The 23,759-nt window shown below is 52.8% G+C and overlaps 3 protein-coding genes and 1 non-coding gene across 8 annotated transcripts in view; 3 read left to right on the top strand and 1 right to left on the bottom strand.

The window, feature by feature from the left end:
• Window positions 1-488: 488 nt before the first annotated feature.
• On the top strand, window positions 489-15,737 carry PRPF39 (pre-mRNA processing factor 39). Of its 5 annotated transcripts, none has more exons than XM_041458518.1 (14): window positions 489-552; window positions 3,850-4,201; window positions 4,561-4,686; window positions 5,323-5,441; window positions 6,187-6,354; window positions 7,025-7,181; window positions 8,305-8,412; window positions 10,255-10,419; window positions 10,728-10,854; window positions 10,940-11,208; window positions 11,747-11,931; window positions 13,167-13,241; window positions 13,805-13,925; window positions 15,046-15,737. In XM_041458518.1, exons 2-14 carry the CDS (start codon window positions 3,872-3,874, stop codon window positions 15,094-15,096), a joined length of 2,001 nt encoding a protein of 666 aa, XP_041314452.1. In that variant the 5' UTR covers window positions 489-552; window positions 3,850-3,871; the 3' UTR covers window positions 15,097-15,737. The 5 variants fall into 5 exon arrangements, with proteins under 5 accessions (XP_041314452.1, XP_041314451.1, XP_041314455.1 ...); XM_041458517.1 differs by lacking the exon at window positions 489-552 and adding an exon at window positions 653-767; XM_041458521.1 differs by lacking the exons at window positions 489-552; window positions 3,850-4,201 and adding an exon at window positions 5,033-5,195 and having other exon boundaries at window positions 4,566-4,686.
• On the top strand, window positions 11,287-11,372 carry LOC121348727. Its single transcript, XR_005954403.1, has one exon. It is a non-coding gene; the product is annotated as a small nucleolar RNA SNORD127 (small nucleolar RNA).
• Window positions 15,738-16,224: 487 nt separating the features above from the next.
• On the bottom strand, window positions 16,225-20,548 carry FKBP3 (FKBP prolyl isomerase 3). The gene is made up of 7 exons (XM_041458523.1): window positions 20,283-20,548; window positions 20,077-20,178; window positions 19,820-19,927; window positions 19,200-19,335; window positions 18,248-18,315; window positions 17,203-17,300; window positions 16,225-16,447 (listed from the first exon to the last, which is right to left on the bottom strand). The coding sequence occupies exons 1-7, from the start codon at window positions 20,391-20,393 to the stop codon at window positions 16,393-16,395; spliced, it is 678 nt and encodes a 225-aa protein (XP_041314457.1). The 5' UTR covers window positions 20,394-20,548; the 3' UTR covers window positions 16,225-16,392.
• Window positions 20,549-20,712: 164 nt separating this feature from the next.
• FANCM (FA complementation group M) overlaps window positions 20,713-23,759 on the top strand; it is a 57,757-nt gene continuing 54,710 nt past the window's right edge. Inside the window, exons 1-3 of the mRNA XM_041458514.1 lie at window positions 20,713-21,236; window positions 21,422-21,441; window positions 21,932-22,090. Of these exons, the coding sequence (XP_041314448.1) occupies window positions 20,807-21,236; window positions 21,422-21,441; window positions 21,932-22,090 (609 nt within the window). The 5' untranslated portion in view covers window positions 20,713-20,806. The remainder of the gene's footprint in view (window positions 21,237-21,421; window positions 21,442-21,931; window positions 22,091-23,759) is intronic.

Below are 23,759 nucleotides of genomic sequence, written 5' to 3'. Positions count from 1 at the left end.
ACCAGGAATAGTGTGGCAGCAGGGCCGGGACAGTGGCTGTCCCCTGGGCTGGCACTGCTGAGTGACCTCCAATCCTGGGATTGCCTCTGGGCCCCTCATTTTAAAAGGGACATGGAGGGGCTGGAGCGTGTCCAGGGAACTGAACGGAGCTGGGAAGGGCGCCTGCCCGTGGTGTGGGTGACTTGGTTCAGTGGTTTAAGGGCTACAGTGGCAGTGCTGGGTCGACAGCGGGATCTGGGTGAATCTCTCCAAATCATTCTAGGATGTGTTTCCATAGGGGGCTGTATTTATTATATTCCCTTTACCGGGCTGTATTTATTCCCACACTTAGCTGTATTTATTTCACTCCCGTAGCGGGCTCTGTCTCACCGCTCTGCCCCTCAGGGACCGGCGCCATTTGGCGGGAAGGGGCGGGCTCCGGGGGCGGCCGTTGCGCACGCGCGGGGGCCGGCGGTGCGCGCGCGCGGGGTGCTGTGCGCGTGCGCGGTGCGTGAGGCCCGGGCGAGGCGGCGGCGGCGGCTGAGGCGGCCCCGGCTGTGGCGGCCCCGGCAGGTACCGGCGAGGGGCGAGGGGTGCGGCGGCGCGGAGCCAAAGGGAGGAGATCGGGGCGCTCCGACAGCGGCCGGGAGCGGCCGGGCCGAAGGACAGCCGGGGCGGGAGGCCGAGGCGTCCGGAGGCTGGGCCGGGCCGGGCCGGGCCGCGCGCGGGGCGCTCCGAGCGCCGTGTCGGCCCCGCGGCCGCTGCCAGGCCTCGGGTTTGCTCGAGAGGTGAACTCTGCCGTGGGGGTGTATCCCGGTGTCCCCTTTGTATCCTTTTATCCCCGTTGTCCGCGTTGAACGGCCGCTGGGCGAGTAACGGGCCCTTGCGGAGCCGCTCCGCTCCGCGCCGCGCGGTTTGTGACGTTATTGCTCGGACTGGGCCCCGGAGAGGCCCTGATGGAGAGGGAACGGCCTCGGGCCGGGCCAGCGCAGCTCAGGGTGGGCACAGCAGGAGTTTCCCCATGGAAAGGGTGCCCGGGCCTTGGCAGGGGCTGCCCGGGGAGGGTTGGAGTGCCCATCCCTGGAAGTGTCCCAGGAATTCCTGGACGTGACGCTCAGAGCTCTGGGCTGGCGGCGAGGTGGGGATCGGGCACAGCTGGTGGCCTTGAAGGGCTTTTCCAGTAAATGATTCCGTGATTCAAACCTAATCCCGGCCCAGCCGCGCTGGGCCCGGGCAGCGCCGGCCCTGCCCCGGGTGGATCCAGCAGCGCCTTATCAGGGGTGTGAATGGAGCGTTCCGATAAGGCTCCGCATTCCTGCCCCTCTGCAGTTTCCCTGTTTGTTTCCCAATAGTTCGTTCACGTTTATGAGCGGCAGTTTTGTGTACAGCCGTCTCTTGCTGGTAACAGGCTGAGTAATACATGTTGGCATCAATTATTTAATAGCAGTGTGTGTAGCTGTCTGATACTCTGATTCAGTTGCTTAGCCTGTGTGATGTCAAACCCTTTGGAATTAAGGTAAAAACCCCCAGAATTAAGGTGGAAACCCCGGAATTAAGTTTCCCTGGTGTGCCCCAGCCCTGGACTTTCGTGGCCTGTTGTATTGGCTGGTTTAAGCCGTGGATTGCTGTCAGATTTTGGGATATGCCAGGGATCAGACTGGAAGGCGTTTGGCTGGAAGAGCTGTCAGAGAGACTTGGTTTCAGTTTGAAGCCACGTGTGCCAATCCTGATCCTTGTGAGCTTTCACAAGCTCAGACCTTGTGTGCCCATCCGTACAGCTTCTCCCTCATCCTTTTTTCCCTCCTCATCTGAAGATGGCTGGGTTTGGAGAGCTGTTTTTTTAAGATGGAATATGTCTTCTGAATCAGCTAGAGGGAGAAAACATCTGTTAAACATCAGAATAAGTTTAGGTTGTGAATTACTGCATTTCTAATGATGACAGAATCCATGGAATCGTTAGGGCTGCTCATTGAGTCCAGCCATTCTCCCGTGTCCCCAAGTGCCACGTGCACAGGACGTTAAATCCCTCCAGGGATTTAAAAAAAAATCCTCTGCAGGGATGGGGACTCCAGCACTGCCCTGGGCAGCTGTGCCAGGGCTGGACAGCCTTGCCGTGAAGAAATTTCCCCAATATCCAACATGAACTTCTCCTGGTGCAATTTGAAGCCATTTCCTCTCGTCCCACCACTAGTTACCTCTGTCACTGTTAGGTCAAATTTTAGAGCTGTAAATAGCCTTTAAACTGTTTTTTCTAGTGTTGGGGCTGTGGTTGGTGCCACTCCCTGCTCTTACAGCTCGGTTTTAGAACCTGCACGAGGCGCCCTCAGAAGTGCAGCAGCCTTTGAGTGATCCAGATCTCTGCCTGTTGCACTGGCAAAGGCACAGTGATACTCTTTGATACTTAATGTATAACTTAATGTTACAAATGAGGTTTTTTTCTCAAAATTGTGGAGTCACCGAATGGTTTGGGCTGGCAGACGCTTTAGAGCCCATCCAGTTCCACCCCCTGTGGTGAGCAAGGACACCCATCACTACCCCAGGCTGCTCGAAGCCGTGGCTGCCTAATGATGGAGAGCAGAAATACTTTAAAAAGCAGTTATTAGAAAACTTGCAGGCACAAGTTAAGCCTGTTAAGCATTGTGCCAAAGTTCCTTGGCTTGGTGAACTGGGAAAACATGAACTGTTATCCCAGGAGTTGAAGCTGCTGAAGATAAGAGAGAGAGATTTTTCTTTTCTGCCAAGAACTTCACCCCAGTATATAGTGGTGCCTTCTCCATGTCCCTGTTGAAGTGAAAGCAGTGGTCTGGGTGTTGTCTCTTCAGGTTTTCAGTGTGAAAGAGCTCTGGAGAGTTCTGGGGTGGGGACTTGTGCTTTCTTTTTGAAATCCCAAATGTATTTGCCTCCTGCCGCAAGGAGAACACGGGAGGAGCCAGAGTGCAGTGCAGCGTGTGAGGATGTCAGCCCAGCACCGTCCCATGGCAGCTGGACTCCCAGCTGGGAGCTGTTGTGTCCTGCAGGGCGGTGTTCCCTGGGGTCCCTGAGCCACCAGGGCCACGGAGCAGGCTCGGCTCAGTGCTCTGGGAGGGGAGGGGAGGCCGGGATCAGCCGAGGCTGGGTGGCACCCAGCCAGGTCAGGCTGGCCTGGCACTGGCACAGCAGGGCAGGGCCAGGCAGTGGCTCTTGGCAGGGACATCAAAGGAAGAGTGGGAGGAAGCAGGAGTCTGTCCCAAGGGCCAGGAGGAAGCACCTGGCACTGGGTGTGGGTGGGAGTGAGGGGCTGCGGGTCAGGGGCTGCCAGAGCATTTCTGTAGCTCTCTGGTGCTGCTGGGTGTGTTTGAGCATCTCTAGTGGGGACTGAGTTGGTACTGACAGGAATTCTTGTCTTTGCTTTAGCCTGATGTTGAGGGCACCTTTTAGCACCTGTTTATTTCACAAAGAATTTACTGACTTGTACTGATTAGGAAAATTGAATGAATTTAGGGACATGGGTCCATGGTGGCCCCGGCACTGCTGGGGTAGCTTGGACCTGATGGTCTCAGACAGCTTTTCCAGCCTAAATGTTTCTATGAAATTTGAACGTAATTCTTCATTTAGAGTAAACTTCCACTGGACTCCTACAGGAAAACTGTAATGATTCACTTTTATACCTCAGTAGCTCCCTGCAATAGTTTTTTAGAAACCCACAATGATTTGTATGTGCAGATGTGAAAATCTAAGACTGCTGTTAATCCTTTTATTGTTGAACCAGGCTGATGTGTGAGGCAGGTGTCATTGGGGTTGTGGTGAAGTACAGGGATGCCTGGAGCCACTCTGAGCTGCGGATCAGAGCCGGCTGTGCCCCAGGGGTACTGAAAGGTGCTGTTCCTGCAGGATCCAGTCGCACAGCGGTGCCATGGAGAACGCGGAGAGCACGGAGGAGGAGCAGCCAACTGTGGGCAATGAGAGCGCGGAGCCCAGCGCCGAGAGCGCGGCCGAGGAGCAGCACATGGACTTCAGCACCGAGATCATGAGTGTCACCGAGATGGAGCAGTCCCCAGACAGCTCCCCAGACCTCAACGAGGACAACACGCAGGAGAGCGAAATTCCAAACATTGAGAGCTTACAGACCACAGATATCGAGGCTGACTTCCCTCCGGATTTTGACAAATTTTGGAAAGTAGTAGAGGACAATCCGCAGGATTTCACAGGATGGGTTTATCTACTGCAGTATGTAGAGCAGGAGGTTAGTACCTGCCCCTTTCTCCTCAGTCTGCCCGAAATAAATAAACAAAGAAAACTAAAGCCATGGAATTCCAGTGGCAAATGGACATCAAGCTGTCACAAACACTGATTTAAGGCAGCTGTCCATGCCACTGCTGCCATTTAATCATAAAATGCCAGGATGGTTTGGGTTGGAAGTGACCTTAAAAAGCTCATCCAGTTCCACTCCCCTGCCATGTTCAGGGACACCTTCCAGTAGCCCAGGTTGTCAATGTCAAAATAGCACTAGGCATTTCTAACACCGTGTTAATAAATGTATTTAAAATAACCTGAAGCTGTTGCTAAGGGAAGCACTGATTGTGCTCGCTGTGTTTCCCACAGAACCACTTGCCAGCAGCCAGGAAAGCCTTTGACAGGTTTTTCTCACACTACCCCTACTGCTATGGGTACTGGAAGAAGTACGCGGACCTGGAGAAGCGCCACGACAACGTCAAGCAGTCAGACGAGGTACGTAGGGCCCGGGGCCAGCACTGCCACCAGTCCCAAAGCCAACAATGACTGTCCCACTGCGAGTCATTGGGCTGCCAGTGCCTGCCCTGCACGGCCAGGGCTCGAGGGACGTGTTTGCACGTGTCACAGCTGTGGCATTTGGAGCTAATGTTCTCTCTCTTTGTTGGCAGGTGCGTTAAACCTCTACAGTTTGTCAAGCTTTGCAGTGCAAGCCTCTGTATTACACTGCAGCTTAACAAGTAGGGCAGGGCTTTTCTGTCACTTCCATTTATTACTCATTTTCAAAACAATAATAGTTGGTTTGCTGGTCACAATTGCTCCATCTTATTGCATTTTTGGTCAGACGCTGTCAATGATGCTCTAATGGGTCTGTGCCCTATGGTCTGTACCCCAAAGCCTGCCCACACAACCTGGTCAGAATGCAGGGACCGCTGCGCTTTGAAGATCAAGACTCTGCACGTGGAGATCAGAACATTGCCATGTTCTATCCAACCTCCACCCGAATGGTAATGGTAGATTATTTAAACAAAATTCCAGTAATTAGTATTTCTAAGGTTCACCGGATAACACAGTGTTGCCTCTCTCTTAGGACCCCATTAAGGATTTGAAGTACAGTTCATGTTCTCTTCATAGGTCTATCGCCGAGGGCTTCAGGCAATTCCTCTTAGTGTTGATCTTTGGATACATTATATTAACTTCCTAAAGGAGACCTTGGACCCTGCTGATCCTGAAACTAACAGTACCATCAGGGGGTGAGTTGGGAGCAGCCTGATACCCATGCACACCACTGGGATCAAGTTATTGTGTTTTTAAGACAAGGGGCAAAATCATAACAACCTGGTGTCACTGTAAGGATTTTTAAATTAAGAGATGATGGAGCCAAATTCTGTAAGAAGGAGGAGACTGCACAGTGTGGCACAAGGGGAAAAAGTTGTGGCTTGAAAGCTTCAGACTGGATGTTAAAAAATACTTAGTGCAGCATTTGGAATCCTGGAATTTTAATTCCTTGGGGTTTCCAGGGTAGGGCTAGGATGTGTCTGCTCGCGGTGCCTGGCAGTGGACCTGGTTAAAGGGTTGGGCTAGAGTTTGATCAGAAGGCTTAGTTGAACTGGAATGGGATCTGAATCAAGCTGCAGAATTGCTGCACAGCTTTTGGGTGTTACACTGCTGCACTGGGAGGTTTGGAATCTGTACAAGACAGAAGTGGCAAAGGTTCTGTATTTTCCTAATATCTTCTGTTCCTGCCAGTGGCTTTTGCTGTTGCCTGTATTTGTTCTGTTGTGGAAGTGCTGGAGGCAAAAAATGAGTGTGAGCTTTCAGAATCTCTAGACACCTTTCTGTAGCTATCTGGAAAACACTCTGAAGTATGTAAATAATTAATATAAGTCTGGTTTCAAGGAAATGAGGATACTCATAACCTTTAATAAGAGCCAGGACTTTCCTTCCTTGATCTGGTCCTGGCATCCAGAAACCAGTGCAAAACCTTTCCTTTTCCAGAGCCTATGAACATGCAGTGCTGGCTGCTGGGACAGATTTCCGTTCTGACAGACTCTGGGAAATGTATATAAACTGGGAAAATGACCAGGGAAACCTAAGGGAAGTTACATCCATCTATGACCGCATCCTGGGAATCCCAACGCAGCTCTACAGCCATCACTTCCAGAGGTAAAGGGAAAGCAGGGAGTTAATGCCATGGGAACGGTGCAGGTACTCAGCACAAGAACTTGGAACAGGTTTATGTAGTTATTTACTTACATACTCAGGCAGCTGGACTGATTGTTTGAAAGTACTGATGCACATTTGAGGAATTTGGTTTTAGGGAAATTCAGAGGTTTTGTTGTGGAATAACGACAGGCCTTGGAAGTGTGGGGAAGAAGAGAGGATGTCTTTGAGAAATCAGAATGAGCAGTTTTGGACTTTAATACTTGTGCAGTGCCCGTGTGTGGTGAAGCACCAGTTTAGCTGACTAAAGAGGAATCCTGGTTAAGTTTTAGATAGTGGAATTCTGCACTGGTAGGGAGACTTGAGCAGCAACCTCAGTTAAATTGGACACAGTCTTCCCCAAATCTCTTGGTGTGGGAAATCAAGTATTTATTTTATAACTGATTTTGTCCTTTGCCATCTCTTTTCCATGGCAAGAGTTCTGTCCCTTTGGCACGTGGCACTTGTGAGGGTGATGGGTGCTGGCAGTTCTGGGTGTGAGCTGACAGCACTCAGTGTCACTCAGGGGCCATGAAGCAAAGCAGAACCCCCTGGGATTTACAGTTGTGCCCTGTTGGGCAGCAGTGCAGTGTGAAACAGCCCCTTTGCAGTGCCTCTTTGTGGTTGTTGTTAGGTTTAAAGAGCACATCCAGAACAACCTGCCCCGAGACTTCCTGACCACGGAGCAGTTTGTGCAGCTGCGCCGGGAGCTGGCAGCTGCCAGCGGCCACAGCGGCGAGGACGGGGAGGAGCTGCCCTGCGGCACCGAGGACATCACCGACCCCGCCAAGGTACCTGCACGGGCACCTCTGCCCTTCCTTCCCTGGGGCTGGGCAGGACTTCCACTGCACCCACTTGAGCTGTGCCCAGAGAACTCCTGCATATCAGTGCCCTGCAGCACTGAGGACATCACCGACCCCGTCAAGGTACCTGCACGGGGTGGGCACTTGACCACGGAGCAGTTTGTGCAGCTGCGCCGGGAGCTGGCAGCTGCCAGCGGCCACAGCGGCGAGGACGGGGAGGAGCTGCCCTGCGGCACCGAGGACATCACCGACCCCGCCAAGGTACCTGCACGGGCACCTCTGCCCTTCCTTCCCTGGGGCTGGGCAGGGCTTCCACTGCACCCACTTGAGCTGTGCCCAGAGAACTCCTGCATATCAGTGCCCTGCAGCACTGAGGACATCACCGACCCTGCCAAGGCACCTGCACGGGGTGGTCATGGGCACCCTGTCCTCTGGGGCAGGGGTTTCACTGCAGCCACTTGAGCTGTGCCCAGAGAACTCCTGCATATCTGTGCCCTGCAGCACTGAGGACATCACTGACCCCACCAAGGCACCTGCACGGGGTGGTCATGGGCACCCTGTCCTTCTCTGGGGCAGGGGTTCCACTGCAGCCACTTGAGTTGTGCCCAGAGAGCTCCTGCACATCACTGCCCTGTGTCTCATGTGCTGACAGGACAGCCCCTTCCAGTGCTGGCAGAGGTGTTAAAGAAATGAGTTAGAAAATGAAAGAAGCAGCATACAAAACCTTAGGAACAAATATAATTATTTCAGGTCAGCAGATTGGGATCTGTGGTCTAAGAATGCTCCTCATCAGCAGTGATCTGGGCAGGTTCAAACTGTTACAGGCCTAGGAAAGCCTGGAGCTGTCCAAAGGAATTGCTGATGGTGAAAACACAGACACGCTGAAACCAGGGCTGACTTGGATCCAAATCCATCCTTAATCTCCAATCAGCTTTAGCATAGGATAAAAACCAGTTCAGCTGTGTGTTCTAAAGCTCAGGGCTCCATCAGGCAGAGTCCCAGCCCTTCCCTGGCAGCTCAGGGAGAGCCCATGCACGTCACTGGCACAGGAGGCAGTTACAAAGGTGATGCTGTGTCTGCTTGTGTTACATTTTCTAACATTCTGTTCTAGCTAATCACTGAGATAGAGAACATGAGGCACAGAATCATTGAGATCCATCAGGAGATATTTAACCACAACGAGCATGAAGTCAGTAAGAGGTGGACGTTTGAGGAAGCGGTAAGTGGGGTGGGGTTTGTGTGATACAGCATCAGCAGTGGTTTGGGAGCAGGACTGGGAGCTGGGAATTCTGTGAAACAGCTTTAACTTAAACTGCGGGAGGGGATTGAACAGAGACTCAAAGTTGGAACAGTTTCACTTCTCTGCCATTTTTCTTGTGAAGAGGCACCTGGTGATGTAAAGATCTCAGAGCAGTGCTTGGAGAGAGGCAAGGTGCTGTAATGTTTGCTAAGCCAGTGAGTCCTGGGAGTTAGTGCTGCTCATGCCCTGGGGTGGTGCAAAAACATGAGGGGATGGAGGGGACTCCCTTTGAAAGGTAAGCCTGGTCTCAGAGAAGAATGAAATTCCTGTGGTTTTGTATTGTAGCATTACACACTTAATCAGGTAGCTTTTGTTTTGGACCTCCTATAATGTATTAAAAGTAACTAATGAAACTAATAATTTGATCACTGCAAATATACAGCTTTTGCTGTAGAGTTAGGTTGGATTCCATTTGAAAAAACAACGGGAGGTTTTCATTCTCAGTCTTTATATTTTTCTTCCTGGCAAACATGGTCCTTGTTTTAAGTTAAATTCTTATTCTAAAGAGTCCATTGTGTTACCCAGCTGGGAGAGATTTTCAGAGACTCTTTACTGGGTTGGTGCTGTCAGAACTGGTGGTTGACTGCACTGGGTGGGACTGGGCCAGGTGCCTGGACAGCCCAGGAGCTCACGAGCAGAGCGGCGAGCCATTGTCAGTGAGCTCTGTCCCAGTGACCCGGGCAGGAGGGAGCAGAGCAGAGTGTCCCAGATCCCTGCCTTGGGAAGCCTTAAGCTGCCAATCCGTGGGACTTGGGAGAACCCTGAACTGTGGGCATTGGGCAGGAAAGGTGTGGGAAACTGAGTGTCCCCTTGCTGCTGGCCACCAGTGTCTGCTCTGGAGCACCGAGGGGCTGGGAGGAGCTGCACGTGCAGGGTTCAGCCTGTCCATAAAGGACAGTGAGGTGGGCACAGATCCCACCCAGGGCTGCGGATTCCTTAGAGCTCTTTCCAGCAGGAATGGGACTGTCAGCTGAGTGACAGTGTTGGGTTCCACACCAGAGATCAGTGAGGAGCCTGAAGGGAGGGATTGGCTTTAAATTTCAGGTGGCTTTGAAGAATTGGATTGTCCTTAATTACTGTAAGTGCTTCATCGATTTGTATGGGTTTGGATCTGAGTGGAAATTGCAGCATAGGAGAGAGATAATCAAATGCAATAAAGATGATGAGCAAAAGCAAAGGATCTCTGGCAGGATGCCAGACAAAGCAATTTCAATTTAAACAGAGCAATGTTTAATTATCTGTGTTGAGCTCTGTCCCACCCAGCCCCTCTTGCAGCCACCAATAAGAACACAATGGTGCTAAATATGTGGTCTTGCTATAACCAGATTGATGTAAATATTTGATAGGAAGTCCAGTTCAGTGCTCTGTCTTTCCTTGTCATGATTCTGAACCAAATTCTGAGTTGAATTTGTGGGCTGGGTGTCCCACAGTGAGCACTTCACTTGTGTGGATGGATGTGGGCAATGTCCAGTGTGTCCATAATGTCACTGACACCGGGCTGCCTTGGGTCCTCCCACAGCATCTCTGAGCACTTACACTCCAAAAGCTCTCTAGGAAAGGAGGTTTCTAGCCTGGAATGTCACTGCAGTAAATCCCTCGATCCATACCTGGATGACCCTGGGTTGAGTAGATGAGGAGGTGTCCCTGGAGCCCTGGTCACTGAAATGGCAGGAACTGAGCGTTGGTTGTGTGGCTGTTGATTGTTTGACCCCCCTTGGTGGTGTGTTTGTAATCACCAGTTGCATCCTGTGACTCTTGCAGATCAAGAGGCCTTACTTTCATGTAAAACCTCTGGAGAAAATTCAGCTGAAAAACTGGAAAGAGTACTTAGAGTTTGAGATAGAGAATGGCACTCACGAGCGAGTCGTGGTCCTCTTTGAGAGATGTGTCATTTCATGTGCCCTCTATGAGGACTTCTGGATCAAGGTAAGGGAGGCAGCTCACGGCTCTGCTGGTGCACACCTTGACCTGGTGACTAACCCTTGTACCCTGTGGAACGTTGTTCATCTATAACTATATCTGTTGCATTAGGAGATGGTCTGCTTGCAACCAGATTTGACTGCTGCATTTGCCAACTGCGTTGCCTCTCTACGTCCTTCCTTACAGAAACTAGTCTAGTGGTTCCATAAAGGTGCTGAATGGGTTTAAACAAAAGAATTTTATCGTTCTGGCATGTTCTTGGAGACAAATACAAGCTTTAACCTGGCTGGTCTCTGCTCTGTTTCCAACCCTAGTATGCCAAATACATGGAGAACCACAGCATCGAGGGCGTGAGGCACGTGTACAGCAGGGCCTGCACCATCCACCTGCCCAAGAAGCCCATGGTGCACATGCTGTGGGCAGCCTTCGAGGAGCAGCAGGGTAAGGGCAGCCCTGCCTCTCGGGGGGCTCTGCTGGGGCAGCTCTGGGATCTGCCCTGTCCTAAGGCATCTCCCCGCTGTTGCAGGCAACATTGATGAAGCCAGAAGGATCCTGAAGACGTTTGAGGAGTGCATCCTGGGGCTGGCCATGATCCGCCTGCGCAGGGTGAGCCTGGAGCGCCGGCACGGCAACATGGAGGAGGCGGAGCAGCTGCTGGAAGATGCTGTCAGGAATGCCAAGTCCATCAGTGAAGCCTCCTTCTATGCCATCAAACTCGCCAGGCACCTCTTCAAAGTGCAGAAAAACCTGCCAAAGGCAAGAAAAGTGCTGTCAGAAGCCATAGAACTGGACAAAGTATGTGTTCCCTCTCGGCTGTCTTACACTCAAAACACCTTGGTGTCTTTCTCTCTTTCTGAAGCATTTTGTAAAATGTGGCAACAGTGATGACAGGAGTTGTAACTGGATGTAATGTCTCATTACTGCATGGAGACAGCAGTCCCTCTAAACTGACGTTGCCATGGCCCCAGCTTGGGAATCTGGAAGTTTGCACCCTTTTCCCATCAGAAGCACAATGTGCTTTGCACCTTTATTTTAATTTTTAGAATCTTAAACGTTCTCAGTGTGTTCAGTGTTATTGGTGTGGGGGCAGTGTTTGGTGGTTTGGTGTCAGCACAGGAATATCTGGCACTCAGATGCTGCCAGCAAAGTGCAGCACCTGGGTTTGTGGTGTTGGTCACTTCTGGTGTGTTTGTGCAACAAAACCAGCCCAGGGGGAGGAAAATCCCTTTATTGCCTGTCATTGTGTGTGTTCCTGGGGTGAATTGTGGTGTGTAACAGTTAAATGCCTGCTCTGAGGGTCAGGTGTGCACCTCCTAATGCCTGTTTTGCACAGGAAAACACCAAACTGTATCTGAACTTGCTGGAGATGGAGTACAGTGGTGACCTCAAGCAGAACGAGGAGAACATCCTGAGCTGCTTTGACAAGGCCATCCATGGGGCCTTGTCCATCAAAATGAGGATCACCTTCTCACAGAGAAAAGTGGAATTCCTGGAAGATTTTGGGTCTGATGTGAACAAGTAAGATGTCCTGTGGGCAGTGGTCAAACTGGGGTCACTGAGAGAGTGCTGGGAAAAGGGTGGGGTCAGTGGCTTCTGTAAAATTGTTTCCTTTGTGCCATCAGCTCTTTGTAAGGAGCAGCAGCTTTTCCAAACCAGCCTCCTGGTGTTAAACAGGAATAGATTTGTAAACAGGAATAGATTTTTATACAGGAATTCTTTTCAGATAATTGCCCCTTTATCTGAAGTGCCCAGCACCTCACTGAGCAGAGCTCTGCTGCCTGCCAGGTTTTGCTGTGGTTGGTTTCCCCTTGCTGAGCCCTGTGAAGGGAGGTGCTCCCCAGGGCAATGGGACAGGTCTGTGACACAGGTGTCCTTTGAGACTCTGTTCCCTGGGAGCTGCTGCTTGTTTCCAAAACTGCCCTGGTCAGATTTTTCAGTGTTCAGCACTCTCAACAACTGTGCATTTCTGTAGGAGGATACCCCAGAAATGCAAGTTTTAAATTCAATGCTACAATATATTTTTCCTCTTAATTGTCTATTGTTTTTATTTACCTTTTGCAGCTAAATAACCCAGAAGGATTAATGACAAGTCAATTTTTCTGCTTTGTATGTTTTTAACAATAGCTGTCCTTAAATTCTGCTGCCTCTGCATGGCAGCCAGTCAGTGCAAGTTTGGGAACTGAGACAGATCAAACACAAGGAATTTTGCAGTTCCCAAATAATCCTAAGGCACAGAATGAGTACGAGGAGCTCTTTTCACCCAGAGTACACTGGGTTTTGCAGGTTTTGTGAGATGCTGCAGATGAGGGAGTATTTCAGTATTTTGAGAATTTTAGCCAGGACTCTCCTGTGCTGCATTAACCACACTTGTTCTTCCCTGCTGAGGGGCAAAGGCTGCTTTGGGATTGGAATAATTTCCAGTGTTTAAATACTGACTCCCACATCTCTGTGCTGCTGTGGGTGGCATCACCAGCAGGCTCTGAAGGAGCAGCTGAATCACAAATCACTTCTAGAAAACTTCTTTATAAAGGAGCCTGATAAAAACTGCATAAAGTACGAGGGAAGTTGAGCAGGTTGGGAACTGGAGCTGTTGTGAATGGAACCGAGCTGGCTTTCCCCTATTTGTGGTGGGGAAATATATTCTACTCATTAGAATGTATTACACTGAGTTTGCTGTGTTGTTACAGTTCCCAGTAGGCTTTGCTCAGCTGTTTCAAATACTGGCAAGGCTTGACTGGCTGTGCTCTCCCCAGGCTCCTGGATGCCTACGACGAGCACCAGGCGCTGCTGAAGGAGCAGGAGACGCTGAAGCGGCGGGCAGAGAACGGGTACGGACTGAGCCCGGCTGCCCTGGGCAGGGCAGGGGCAGCCTCACCCTGGGGGCTTCTTTAGGCAGTCAGTGCAGGCGTTTGTCAGCTTTGAACCCACTGATGTGAGAATACAATCACTTTAGTCCTTTGAAGTGTGTACTAAATAGAGCTGTGCTGCCTTAAATATTCACAGAATTGTTTGCATTGGAAGGGACCTTAAAGCCCTAAAACCTGCCATGGACAGGGGCACCTTCCATAGGCTGCTCAGAGCTCCATCCATGCTGGCCTTGGACACTTCCAGGGATGGAAACAATTTTGGAAAATAAGTTTTTGAGTTACTGAGTTGAGTTTTTGAGTTGAGTTGAGCCAAACAGTGCTGGTGAAGTAACTCAGTCTCTGAACAGGAACGTGCCTTTGCTGTCTCAGTTTGGGCACCAGCTTTAAACTCAGCCTGTTCTGCAGCACAACCCAAACTGTCCTTCCGTGACCCCAATTCCCTCACCCTGCTGGGCCAGCTGAGCAGAGTTCAGGCTGCCCAGCGTTGCTGTGAGGTGCCAGAACAAGGCTGTGTTCCCTTGCAGCTCGGAGGAGCCGGACGAGAAGAAGCTGCTGACGGAGGAGGCGGGGCTGGCGTCGGCGCAGCTCATGGACGGGGACATGCAGGTCAACCAGGCCGCCTACAACTACAACGCCTGGTACCAGGTATGGGCTGCTGCAAACTTCCAGCTCCTGGGAAACAGAACTCAGCTCCTTGGGGTGCTGGCACCTCCTGGGCGTGCTCCGCAAGTGCCTGTGTGGAGCCAGGAGTAGTTTGGTGGCTGTCCTGTCACACAGGGAGGGGACAGGGGGAGGCCAGCAGGGCTGTGGTGTGTGGAACTGTTCTGCCCAGACTGGCCGTGGGGTGCCCCTTTCCTGTGTGCCTGGATAGTGACTGTCTCCAGGCAGGAATTCCTGCAGTGCCTTGGAATGGGTTCTGCTGGTACACAGCACCAGCAAAATCAGCTTGTCCTCTGGGGCTCTTCCTCCAGAGCGTTTTAACTTGGAATAGAATTGTTGAGGTTGGAAAAGCCCTCTAAAATCATCCAGTCCAGCACTGACAGGGCCCCCACTGACCCATGTCCCTGTTGCCACATCCATGTGTTGTTAAATCCATGGAAGTTTTGAAGTGGTTTTATGAAAAGTGTTGTTCAGACTGTGCAGAGTGCCCAGAGCTGGGAGAGCAGTGGTACAACTGGGGCACAACCCCTGGCTAGCCCTGCTTTGGGATTGTCTGCAGCCAGGTCGGGAATTCTTTCCAAAGTCAGGCAGTGGGATCAGTCTCATCCAGCACAGACTGTGCAGTGCTAGGCCAGGAAAAATGCCCTGGAGTTTCACACACAGCACTGCAGGAATGGCAGCCCTTGAAGCTGGGCCAGGGCAGGTCAGGCTGGAGATCAGGGAAAAGCTCTTCCCCCAGAGGGTGGAATCAGCCCTGGAACAGCTCCCCAGGGAATGGGCACGGCCCGAGGCTGCCAGAGCCCCAGGAGCACAGGGCTGCCCAGGGTGGGATTGCTGGGGTCTGTGCTGCACTGGGTGATCCCTGTGGGTCCCTCGCAGCTCGGGACATTTTGATTCTGTTGTGATGAGGATCTGTCCTGTGGCAGCACCCTGTGGTACCTGCACCCTGCCTGCTTTCCCAGGCTGTTCCAGAGGGACTGGCACCGCTGTCCTGCACTCCAGGGCTGCTGTGCTGGCACAGGGGGCTGGGGGAGCTGCGTGGGCCGTGCTGCCCAGGCCCTCCCAGCAGGGACGTGGTGGCTGATGCTGCTGTGTTTGGTTCCAGTACAACTACCAGAACGCCTGGAATTACGGACAGTATTACCACACAACCTGATCCCCGGAGGGAGTGGAGTTCACTGTGCTGCAGTTTCAACAAAGATGGAATAAAAAAAAAATATATTTTTCTAATTTTGGGCTGTGAAGGAACTGTTGTGCCACCTGCTTTTGGTCCTCTGCATGTGAACCGAGCCGCTGCTCACAGGGTATGTGTGAAGCAAGATTCGTGTGCTGGTAACTGATAAATGGTCTCTGTACAATTCTCATTTACCATAAATGATTTTTTTAATTCCCTGCACTAATTTATGGAGTATCAGAGGAATTCTCGTCGGTCTCATGATTCCATAATTGAGGGGGTGAAGCTGTGGGGTTTGGGTTGGTTCTGCCCCAGAGCTGCTCTGCTGCCTGGCCCTGGCACAGGGCTGGAGCCAAGGCTTGTCCCGCTGCCAGCCCAGTGCCAGGGAGCTGTTCCAGACCCGGCTGCGTTGGGATGGGGGGCCTTGGCAGAGCTGCCACACGGGCTCTGTAGATGGGAGGGGGCAGGGATTAAACCACCTTCATTCTTTTTTAAAAGCACAAACTGTGTTTGGGATGAGTTTTGTATTTAGAGTTTTTCATGTACACGGTGTGAGCAAAACTTTTTTCATTTTGATCAAAGTGATCATTCCCATTTTTGTAATAAAAGCGAGGAATTCCGTAGTGCTCTGAGCTTTCTTGGACTGCCTCACTCGAGCCAGCAGGGAGAAGAGAATGCCTGAGTTGAGCTCTGGTGGTGTTCAGAGGAGGGGCTGTGGCACGGGAACACCTGGGAACACCTGTGCAACACCCTGATCTCTGCCAGCAGAGCTGCTGTCAAATAAATGGAGTGGGAATGCTGTGGGACTGTGAGGCAGGAATGCTGTGGGGTTGTAGAGTGGCACTGCTGTGGCACTGGGCTCTGCAGGAGGGAAGGAGCCCTGGCTGGTTGTGGGGCCACGGGACTGTGGAGTGGGAATGCTGTGGGATTGTGGGGTGGGAATGCTGTCGAACTGTGGAGCAGGAATGCTGTAGGGATGCTGTGGGGATGTGGGATGGGAATGCTGTGGGATTGGGCTCCAGAGGAGGGAAGGAGCCCTGGCTGGGTGTGGGCCCTGCAGTGCCCAGCAGAGGAGCAGCGGGAGCACAGACACAAAGAAGGGAGGCACTGGCAGGTACAAACTCTGCTTTAGTGGTGGGGCTGTCACTACAGCAGCGGGGCAGGGACAACACTCAGCACTCATCTCAACAAAGGCACCGCTGTAACCGGAGCCAGGATTACAGCAACGCCAGCAGGAAGCTCTGGCAGAAACGGATTCCCAGCAGCACAGGGAATTCTTCATTCAATATCCACCAGCTCCACTTCAAAGAAGAGTTTTGCATTTGGTGGGATCCTGTTGGCAAACGTTAAGGAAACAGGAAGGAAACAGCCCCTGCAGTGACCCCTCCCTGGGCAGGGAGCCCCCAGCTGCTCCCCAGCCTGTCCCATGTCCCTGGGATGGCCCTGACCCGCTGGACACCCTGGATCCAGCCACAGCTGCCACCCAGCAGGAGCTGTCGGGAGACAGGGACAGCCCCATGGACACACCTTCATCAGCACACCCTGGCCTCTCTGCCCTGAGCTGGCCCAGCCCTGTCTGCAGGTGTGGGGCAGTGGCTGGGGAGGTGACACTGTCCCACTGTCATAGGGGACAAGCGTGCAGGCAGCCCTTCAGATCACAGGATTCCAGCGCAGGAGAACAATCCCTTCCTCTCCTCCAGAAAGGTTGGGAAAAATAAACGGGGCAGCATGAAACACTGTGGGCTCACTCCTGCACCCCCTATTCAGCTGTGTCCCAGAAGCAAGTGTAACTCTGTCCCTGCCCGTTTCCCTACGCCGGTTAGGATCCCCATCAGGCAGAAGCATTTGCAAGCAGCTGGAATAAAAATGCAGATGGAAAACAGCAGCAGGTTCCCCCTGCATGGGTTATTCTCCAAAAGAACAGGACAATTGCACTCCCAGGAAGTGCCCTGAACTCCCTGAGTGGGAATGTCCTGAGCCTGTTGTGAGTAACAAGGGAACCCCTCTCCTGTGTCCCTGTCCATAAAGCGCCTCCTTGCCCCCCGCATTCCCAGGCTCCCTGAGGAGTCCGAGGTCCTGGAAGGATACTTGGCATCGGGCTGTCCCTTCTTGCCATAGGCCCACTCGGGCTCGATCTCCAGCTGGGCCTTCTCTCCTTTGCTCATGGTCAGCAGGGCCTCATCCCACTGCAACGACACAGTAGCTCCAGCCAGCGCTGGGACAGCGGCCACTGCACCCCCAGCTTTTCCTGGGGCTCCCAGGAATGCCCACAGCCCTGTGCAACACTCCAGGGGGGTGTTCCCTGCTCCCACTGCACCCCCAGCTTTTCCTGGGGCTCCCAGGAATGCCCACAGCCCTGTGCAACACTCCAGGGGGGTGTTCCCTGCTCCCACACCAGCCCCACAGAGCAGATCCGTGCTCCTGTGCTGGGATGACACCGGGGAGCAATGGGAACACACATCCCCCATCAGCATTCCCAGCTCCAGTGTTCCCTTCCCAGGGAGTGCCCAGGGATTGGTGCTGTCCCCACTGAGGGAAGGCTCTGGCACCCAGAAACCCGGGATAAACACAGGGATAAACCTGGGCCACTGCTGCTCCTGCAGTGCTGGGACACAGCCCCTTCCCAGCTCAGGACCTTCTCCTGCCCAGCCTGGAGCACAGGAGGCTCAGGGGCCCTTGTGGCTCTGCACAGCTCCTGCCAGGAGGGGACAGCCGGGGGGTCGGGCTGTGCTCCAGGGAACAGGGACAGGAGCAGAGGGAACGGCCTCAGGCTGGGCCAGGGCAGCTCAGGGTGGGCACAGCAGGAATTTCCCCATGGAAAGGGGGCTCAGGCCTGGCACAGAGTAAAGGCCAGGGAATGCAAACAGGGATGGATGGAGCCCTGGGATGCCATCAGTCTCAGCTGCTGTGGGACACTGACAGACTGACAGGGCTGATCCCAGGGAACAGAGCCTGTGTTCCAGCTCTGCCTGGCGAGGGAATGACTGAGGATGAATGTTCCATCCTCCCGGTGCAATCCCTTGCAATCTGCCCCCAGGAGAAGCAGAACCCAAAAGCAGCACCCCACCCCAGAGATAAACCCCAGAATGGAACTGCCTGGGGACGCGCAGGGAGCCCTGAGTGCTTTACTTACACCTCGGATCACTTTTCCTACACCAACTTTGAAACTCAAGGGCTTGGCTGCTTTTTTCTTCTTTGAACCTGGAAAAGAGATTTTCGTTCATTTGCCTCAACATCACACCAGCACACTCCACACCTCTGTAGAAAAGAAAACTGCCATCACAATCATGCTTTACATAAATAGCTGTTCTTCTGATACTATTTTTAGCCTCATATCAGATTTGCAAGGGAAATATTAATGCTGTGCACTAAAAACATCATTAAATGTTCAAGCTGCACCAAAGCATCTTTCAAACCCCACAAGCTCATTCCTGAATTACTCAAGTTAACTGTACAAGTTATGCACCTATTAAGGAACCTAGAAAATCAACAGGGGACATACAAGTATGAGGAATTACAGACAGTATTCCAGTGACTCTGGAATACTGTTCCTGAGTGTGGGACATCACTGCTGGGAAAGCCTTTCCAGTACTGCACGATTCCATAGCCCCAAACCCTCTGATCTGTCACAAAAACTCCAGCTGGGAATACTGCACACCAGAGTATTCAAATCCCTCTCATTCCAGTGCCTGCACATGTAAAGATTTATCACAGAACGGTCCCAAGATGTGTTTATTTAGAGAAATTCAGGACACTGCTGGTGCTGGAGTTCCCTAGGCACCATCTCCCCTGCATTCCACATTCCCGGGCCTGGAATGCCAGCACTGGCAGGATGCAGCCTGTCACTTGACACCAGCCAGTCCTAAAATACTGCCCTTGCTAGCTCATGGAAAATCAGGATCCGGGAGCTGCAGGGCAGCTCAGCACCACCGTGACAAAGCTGTTTGTCTGGAATGCTCCCAGACACACCTTCCAGGGGCAAACCCCTGCCCTCATCCGCTGGAGGAGCCCAGGTCATTCCCTCTAGGAGCATTTGCAACCAACCCCAAGGGTTTATCTGCACATCTACGTTCCCATAACCTTACTTGATTGAATATTGGTATCGAAGACTGTCCCATCCTGCAGCTTTCCTGTGTACCAGCAGTGGACAGTGTCTCCCTTCTTTGGGAAGTTGGTTTTATCGCCCTTCTTTAAAATGGATTTTGTGTACTTTGGTGGCCCCTAAGGTTATAAAAACAGAGTGGTGGGTTAAAGAGTCACAGATATCCAAGGCTGAACAACCACTGAGTTTAAGGCGTCAAAGAAGACACTGTTAGTGAATGATGTGTTCATGCTACTGCAGGGATGCAACGTTTGGGGAAAATGCAGCTGAAGGTTAAGGCGGGGTATAAACACCAGATTTCTTCTTGTAACCAGGTTTTTGAAGACTTAGGATCACACAATCTCCTGAGCTGGAAGGGACCCACAAGGACCATCCTGTCCCTGCAGAGACCCCCAGCAATCCCACCCTGGGCATCCCTGGCAGCTCCTGGAGCTCTGGCAGCCTCGGGGCCGTGCCCATTCCCTGGGGAGCCTGGGCAGTGCCAGCAGCCTCTGGGGAAGAGCCTTTCCCTGATCCCCACCCCCTAACCCTCACCCCGAGACAAGCCACCCGGATTATCTGGCTTTCCAGGCGAAAACCCCGAGTCGAGAGCATCACACCAACCTCCTCCACGGCCTCCTCAGCCTTCACCGCCTTCCCCTTGGCCTCCTCCGCCTTGGCCGGCTTCACCTTCTCCGCCGCCTTCTCGGCGCCGTCCGTGCCCTTGAAGCGCTGCGAGGGGAAGGGTGAGGAGCGGCATGCACGGCCCCGGCCCGGACCCAGCCCTGCCCCTGGCCCGGCCCGAGCCCCGCTCCAGCACGGCCCCGGCCCCGGCCCTGCCCCAGCCCGGCCCCGGCCCTGCCCCGGCCCCGCGCCCTCACCTGCGTGCTGAAGAGCTGCGTGTAAGCCGCGATCAGCTGCTCCTTGTTCGCCGTCTTCGCCACGTTCTTCACCTGCCCCAGCAGCTTGTGCTCCGCCAGGAACTGCGGGACACGCGCGAGGCGTTGAGGGGGAATAAAACCAACAAAAAACCAAACCCAAAGCTCCCCCAGACGGCTGCAAATGATCGATTATCCCGCGCCATTACCGCCTGCGCCGCGTGCTCCTGCAGGAATTTGATGATCTCCTTCTTGGCCAGCGCCTCGCTCCGCAGCTCCTCAGCGCTCCAGGGCTGCGCCGGGCCCGCGGCCGCCGCCATCTTCCCGCCCGCCTCCCGCTCCTCCTCCGGAGAGGAGGGCTGCGAGCCGCCCGGCAGGCGGGGAGAGGGGCGGGCTGGGAGAAGGGGAGGCTCCGAGGGCGGCTTCCCGACCGTCCCCTTCAGCCTGGCCGAGCTCCCGGCGGGAATTCGGGGAGGGGCGCCGAGGGAGGGACAAAATGGCGCCGCCTCGGGGCCGGCGGGGCACGCCCTGAGGGAGGGGAGCGGCGGCGGCAGCAGCGGGATCTGCCGCGGGCTCGGCGGGCGCCTCAGGGCGAGGGGAGGGCCGGGGCACGGCCGGGGGCGGAGGGAGGGAGGGAGGGCCGGGAGGCGGCTCCCGTGCCTCTCGGCGGCGGTTTCAAGCGGCGGCGGTGGTGGCGGTGAGGCAGGGCTAAGATGGCGGCGCGCGGGGCAGGATGAGCGGCGGCCGGCAGCGCACTTTGCCGCAGGTGTGGCGGGCGCCCGCGGGCAGAGCCGAGCGGAGGGACGCGGGCGGGGACAGCGATGACGAGCTGCTGCTGGCAGCCGCGGCCGCGGCCGACCCCGGCCCGCCGCAGGGCTTCAGCGAGGCGGCGGGCTCCATCTGGATCTACCCCACCAACCTGCCCGTGCGCCCGTACCAGGAGCGCATGGCCGGCGCCGCGCTGCTGGCCAACACCCTCGTGTGCCTGCCCACCGGGCTGGGCAAGACTTTCGTGGCCGCCGTGGTCATGTACAACTTCTACCGCTGGTTCCCCTCGGGCAAGGTGCTGTTCCTCGCCCCCACCAAGCCGCTGGTGGCTCAGCAGATGGAGGCGTGCGGCCGCGTCATGGGCATCCCGTCCCGGGACATGGCGGAGATGACAGGTACGGCTGCTGCCCATTGCTGGCAGGCGTGAAAAGCCACGGTGTGGGGGGAAATAAAACGTGAGAGGTGTTCGGAGCGCTGACTGATGGTTTGGCCCTGGTTGAAAACCCCATGTCGCCCGTATAAAGGGTGAAGCGCTGCGGTGCAGCCCTGTGGGTCACAGCGTGCGGGTCTGCGCACACAGAGCGCTCTGTGGTGCTTAAGGCAAAGAATAATGGCTCTTATAACCCATTTTAGAGCTGTTCTGCCCCTCATTCTCCTCCCCTTGTCGCTTTCCTTGTCACTTTCCATTCATCTTTTTATGAAGTGTTTGCAGCCCCCCTGAGCTGCAGTTTATTCCTCAGTGAGGTAACAGCCCTGATGACTGAACCCATAACCTGATTTTAGGCCCAGACCTTTCCCAGAGGTGTTTTAGATGATGTTTAGGGCAGTGGGCATCTTGAGCTTCCCAGCCTTGATTTCCATGGTTCTGGCTTTCATTTTTTAATGCAAAAAACTCTTCCTAGTCATTGTATTGTGTTAAGGGGAATATAGGTTGGCTATTAGGAAAAGGTTTTTCCCAGAAAGGTGATAAGCCAGTCTGCAATTCTATTTCCTGACCTTTCTTCTAGGCAGTGGGTGCCTTTTTCTAACAATTTTATGTAACCCCTGCTAAAATGTGGACTTAGTTACTTTGTTTTTGTGGCTTTTCCAGGCTGTGCAACAAGTTATCTCCAACTTGCTGATCGCTCAGATAGAGGTGTGTGCTGAGGATTCTCCAGAAATTCAGCCTTATTCTCACGAGAGACAAGTGGAAAAAATTGTAGTTCCGCTTGGGGAAGAACTGGTAGAAATTCAGAACACTTACATCAAGGTGAGTGACTGAATCTCCTTTTTGGTCAGTGGCCAGTGAGAGGAAATGTTTTATCATCTCTGTCTAGACTTGCAGTGTTTATAAAGGCAACACTTCCTTATGCAATTAACTTTGATTATAGGGTAAATTAAGCACCATAGGTTAAACTCCAGCAGCTGCAGTTTCATTTTGCACCAGTGACCCCTTTTACCTTGCAGTAACTTTAAAAGCTCAGGTGGAAAACTTGGAATTGAATTTTCCTCACCCTCTTTCAGCAGTGTGCAAAATTGACACCAGACCTAAACTGAAGTTTCTACATTTGGCTGAACTCAGTAGTATTAAGGTGTTGACAATGCCTTGAGGAATCTGTGTGTGGACTGGAACATTTTCTCTGATTAAGAATACTCTTTAGAGCTTTAAGTCATTTGTGAGTGTATTTAGTTCTCCTGTAGGTTTTTCTAATTAGTTTATTTGGCCTCATAATTTATTTATTGGCCTGTTTCTATTACTATGATGGTGACATCTTTTTCTTTTTAACCAATCTTTAAAGCCCAAATGTAAGAGAGATTTTTGGGGCCCAGAGCTGTTTGTCAGTCAGTTCTAACTTAGTGATCTGTGCCTTCCCAGTAAGATACTTGTTGGCAAATGATGTTACATAAAACACCACTCTGGAAGGTGTAAAATATCTGCTCTTTTTTTGTTTAGAGGCATAAAAAGTTAGGATTAAGCTATATATCAGACTGTTGGCCTCAGAGCCAACAGTTTAAACATATGTGTTTAACAAAGCCTGGATGTGGCAATGTGTGCCAGGGTTCAGCTGAGCTGTTGGGGCTGGCTTGGATTGATACTGAAGGTCTCTCCCAGCCTGGTCATTCTGGGAATTTGGTTAAATTGATTGGTTTTGGTGTAGCTTTGTGAAGAGCACTGGAAGGCAAACTTGTGAGTGCATCAGCTGTTTGCAACCCAGTGACCTGAGGATGTGTAAATGAGGAACTCCCAGTGATGAAGAGAAACTTTCAAGTAGTTTTGCATCACTGCAGGTGCCTCTGAGGGCTCTGTGGAGTGCAGGGCTTTGTTTTGGGGGTTAAGCTGTGGTGAGCACCTTGGTTTGGCTCCACCACCTTGCCTGTGGCTGCAGTGCTTTGTTTCCTTCCTCTGCTCTGGATTTGCATTTCAAGTGCTGCTGCTTTCCTGGAGAACACAACTTCTAGTAACAGCCAGGGCTGCAGGGAAGGTTTGCAGAGCATGCCAAGGCCAAGCCTCACTTCTGGAGGCCTCAGCACTTGGGGAAGTGGCTCCTCAGCTTCTGGGGCTTGAGGTGACCGTTTCAGATTTGGGGCTTAAATGGATTTTGTAAAACAGGAGCGGCGTCCCGAGGCAGGAGAGCAAAAGCCCCTGTGTGTGCTGCAAGAATGAGAGCCAGGTGTCCTGTGCACAGTAAATCATTCTTTAATTGTGCCAGACAGTAAACAAGACAACATTTCAGTGTGAGCAAAGGACAGTGTCAGACAGCACAGCACAACAATGCCAGAGGAACTCTGTGGAGATGTCTTTACGTACAATAAGCAAGGCCCTGAGTATCACAATAGCTGGAATCAACTTTTTAGGCACTAACTCTGGTTTGGAAAATACACAGTATGCAGGACAACACTTATCTGTTAAGGCTACGTCATTTAATCTTCCAAAAATA

Source organism: Pyrgilauda ruficollis, unplaced genomic scaffold (assembly GCF_017590135.1).
Source record: "Pyrgilauda ruficollis isolate IOZ18807 unplaced genomic scaffold, ASM1759013v1 scaffold129, whole genome shotgun sequence".
NCBI classification, from domain to species: Eukaryota; Metazoa; Chordata; class Aves; order Passeriformes; family Passeridae; genus Pyrgilauda; species Pyrgilauda ruficollis.
This window is presented reverse-complemented; position numbering and strand designations above follow the sequence as displayed.